Here is a 3,590-nt window from a genome sequence, read left to right on the forward strand (position 1 = left end):
ATAATGTGACTAGGATATTATTTATCTGATTAGGACATTAGTTTAATTACTCTACTATGAAGTTGATTAAAAATTCCTCCACTTTTCAAATTGTTTCAACGTCCTGAACTACTCTAAAAAGTAATAGGAAGATTATGGGTAGAGGAAGAGTTCAATTAAAAAGGATAGAGAAGAAGATCAATGGGGAAGTGACTTTCTCAAACAAAAGGTCAGGGTTTTAAAGAAAACTCATGAGATCTCAGTTCTGTTCTATCTGTGAATTTTATCAAATACATTTTTCAAAATGGACCTAATTTTGAGATGGGTGGGTTCACAAGGATTTTGCTCGATGGAAAATCTGATAACTATATGGATGAGATCCCTACTTTTGCTACCCAACCCTTACCTTCGGGAATGGATCAGGTAATCGAAATGGGTGTTTTTTTAGTTTTCCTCAGTTTAATTTTTCTTTCATTGTCATTTTAACATCTTCAAGCTGTTGGAGTTTAGAAAATAACTATATGGATGAGATTCCCACTTTTGTTGGCCAACCCTTACCTTCAGGAATGGATCAGGTAATCGAAATTGGTGGTTTTTTTTAGTTTTCCTCAGTTTAATTTTTCTTTCATTGTCATTTTAACAGAGATTATGCATCTTGGGTTGTGAGTTTTTTTGGTTAGTTGTTGATTATGAATTCATTTCAGATATAACTTTACCGGCAAACAATTATAGGTGGGATCTGAACTGATTTAGGGTTTGGGTATTCTTCTCAATTTGTTTTGTGGAGATTATTGTTGAAACTGTGGTCATTGTTTATGAAACTATGAAACTTTAATGATTTATATAAGCTGGTTTTTCCAATCCATTTATCACCTATGTTGGATTTGAGTTTTTAGATGATAGTCTTTGTTTATTTTGGATTATGACATTCAACTTTATGACTTCTATGAAACTACCTTAAATCAAGAAATGTGAAGTAAAACTTCTCAGAAAGAAAATGTCTGTAGAGGTTGTTCACCGAATTTCAACGGAACCTTAAAGTACCCAATATAGACAATAACTGAACTGAGGGTATGATTTCTTTGTACTTCGCTTCCACCATGACAGAACCTTATAAGATCAGCTTGACTAGAAGATGACTAGACTTTACAATTGAGTTTTAGTAGGATGTGGTTTGCAGGATATACTTGATGAATTGGAATCGTATAGGGGGATGTTATCCTTAAGCATGGGATTTTATTGCTTCTCTTGCCATTCATCATTCGCGTGTCTCGTTTTCTAATTTCAGGATTACATAGTCCTTAACAAACATTGGGCGTTTGTTCAATGGTTTCAAAAGGCAGACATTAATTAAAGAAGAGTAAGAAATTTTTCTTTCTCACTTTGAGTTAGACAATTTGAGCCAATAGGAAATTCTCCTGTCATTGTTGGGAAGGTTCATATTCTCAACCTGATTACTCCTTTATGAGTTGTATACGCGAGTGTCCTGTTTGTGTTCTTATGTCGAATGGGTGTAGGAATCTCTTAGAAAGATCGTTCCCACATGGATGAATGTTTCTTTGGCAATGATGGACCCCGAGGCAGATAAAGCTTTCGGTTGGGTGCTTCAGATGGGTCACTCAATGCATAAGGATGATCTACTACTTTTACCCGAAACTCCTTAATTCTATGACCACAGAAAAAACTCCGCAATTCTATGACCACAGAAATCATCGTTGAAGGAAACTAATTTAGGAACTTTACATTTAATTCATTTTCTGCAGATTACTTGTTCCATTGTTGGTTTCTCTGACAACTGATCGTTAAAATGGAAATTCTTCATCTTATTTGTAGCAAAATCTTTCTGTAACAGGCGAAAGATTACTTCGACAAGGCGGTTGATAATGATGAGGCTGGTGGTCATTATAATCTGGGGGTCTTATACCTCAAAGGGATTGGTGTGAAAAAGGATGTGAAGACAGCATGCAAGTATTTCATTACAACAGCTAATGCTTGTCAAACCAAGGCAATTTTACAATTGCCAAAAATGTTCCAAACATGCATAGGGCTTAAGAAGAACCGTTCGATGGTAAGTTTACTTGGCTTATATTTCTTCTGAAAGTTCTTTCTTAAAGGTTATAACTCTATAAGAACTGAATACTTAATCAAGGTCTTTATATTTTTTCTGCTTTCACATTAAGTTACAGTATATTCGAGCCATCTCCTCCGTCTTGAGAACCTATTCTGATTTGTTTTTTGTGATTTTTTTTGTGTTGTTTAGGAAGTCTCAAATATTACATTTGGTAATTAGCATGTATAATGTATATTTTTTCATTTGCAGTTCTTTTTACCCTTGGACATGCACTCAAGCAGTAACGTTCTTCTGAACTTAGTCTTCAATTCTCCATTCTTTCAGGCTACCGCACTGTACAAATTAGTTGCTGAGAGAGGGCCTTGGGGTTCCTTGTCAAGATGGGCTTTAGAGTCGTACTTGAAAGGTGACGTGGGAAGAGCATTTTTACTGTACTCAAGAATGGCAGAACTAGGGCACGAAGTTGCACAGAGTAATGCTGCATGGATTCTTGACAAGTATGAGGAGTGCAGTATTTGTATGGGAGAGACTGGACTTTGCACAGATGCTGAAAGACATCGATGTGCACATTCATTATGGTGGAAAGCTTCAGTGTAGGGTAATGAACATGCTGCTTTACTCATTAGGGATGTATATTGCTATGGCCGGGTATGTTCGTACTTGAACTCCACTTCTAAATCTTATGGTATATATGATTGATTACACTCTACTTCTTGAATTGTTATTGTGATGTTATGACCAGGGTTGGGTGAAAGATTTGTGAGTTTTCTATGCCCTCTTTTAAAATCATTATTGTTATCTCTTATATTTTACAGGGTACAAAGAAGGATTATGAGCATGCTAAGTCAGAATCCAACGCCCAAGCCATGTTCAACCCTGAATACATGCATGAGCATGGTCAAGGGCTTCCGCTAGATCTTCATCTTGCCAAACGATATTATGATCAGGCCTTAGAGAACGATCCAGCAGCAAAATTGCTTGTTGCATTGGCTCTTATGAGCTTGTGAGTAGGGAAAAACTAAAAGAATAGCTTCTTGGTGAGTTTATCTAAGTAAGAGTATTTGTGATCAACTTTTCTACTATTGCTTTGTGTTTATGATTTTCTCGCAAATCTAATTGTTGGTCAACGTAATGGTTTGTTTTTATTTAGGTCCTTACTTGATTCAATAATCATTAATGAAATTACGCTAAATAATTTATGGGTTTATGGTCCAAAAACTACCCCTAAACACACATATAGTCCAAAAAAGGTTTTTAGATTGTTTGTATGGTAATTCCTTCGCGTTGCATAAAGGGCATTCCCCCGCCCTACGGGCGGGGGTTATGCCTAGTATATATAACAAAACAGAGTTTCTTAGTGATGACTGGGACAAAATAAATGCAGCTTATTGGATAAAAAATAACCCAATCTCATGCTTACTAGGACAAGTTCTATGTTTGCATGGACAAAATTAGACTAATAATCACAAAGTCGTGTATCATACTCAATGCTTACTAGGATGAATAGCCACGTTGCCTCACATCTAATGGTCTTTGTACT

General features: G+C 36.0%; 1 protein-coding gene across 1 annotated transcript; it reads left to right on the forward strand.

The window, feature by feature from the left end:
• The first annotated feature begins 390 nt into the window (after positions 1 to 390).
• On the forward strand, positions 391 to 3,182 carry LOC147534570 (ERAD-associated E3 ubiquitin-protein ligase component HRD3B-like). Its single transcript, XM_086651285.1, has 5 exons — positions 391 to 402; positions 490 to 554; positions 1,832 to 2,047; positions 2,300 to 2,698; positions 2,866 to 3,182. Exons 2-4 carry the CDS (start codon positions 501 to 503, stop codon positions 2,645 to 2,647), a joined length of 618 nt encoding a protein of 205 aa, XP_086507411.1. The 5' UTR covers positions 391 to 402; positions 490 to 500; the 3' UTR covers positions 2,648 to 2,698; positions 2,866 to 3,182.
• The last annotated feature ends 408 nt before the right edge of the window (positions 3,183 to 3,590 follow it).

The sequence above is a fragment of the Eschscholzia californica genome, unplaced genomic scaffold, assembly GCF_041429995.1.
Source record: "Eschscholzia californica isolate CP2 unplaced genomic scaffold, dmEscCali1.0.p SCAF_6, whole genome shotgun sequence".
Taxonomy (NCBI): domain Eukaryota; kingdom Viridiplantae; phylum Streptophyta; class Magnoliopsida; order Ranunculales; family Papaveraceae; genus Eschscholzia; species Eschscholzia californica.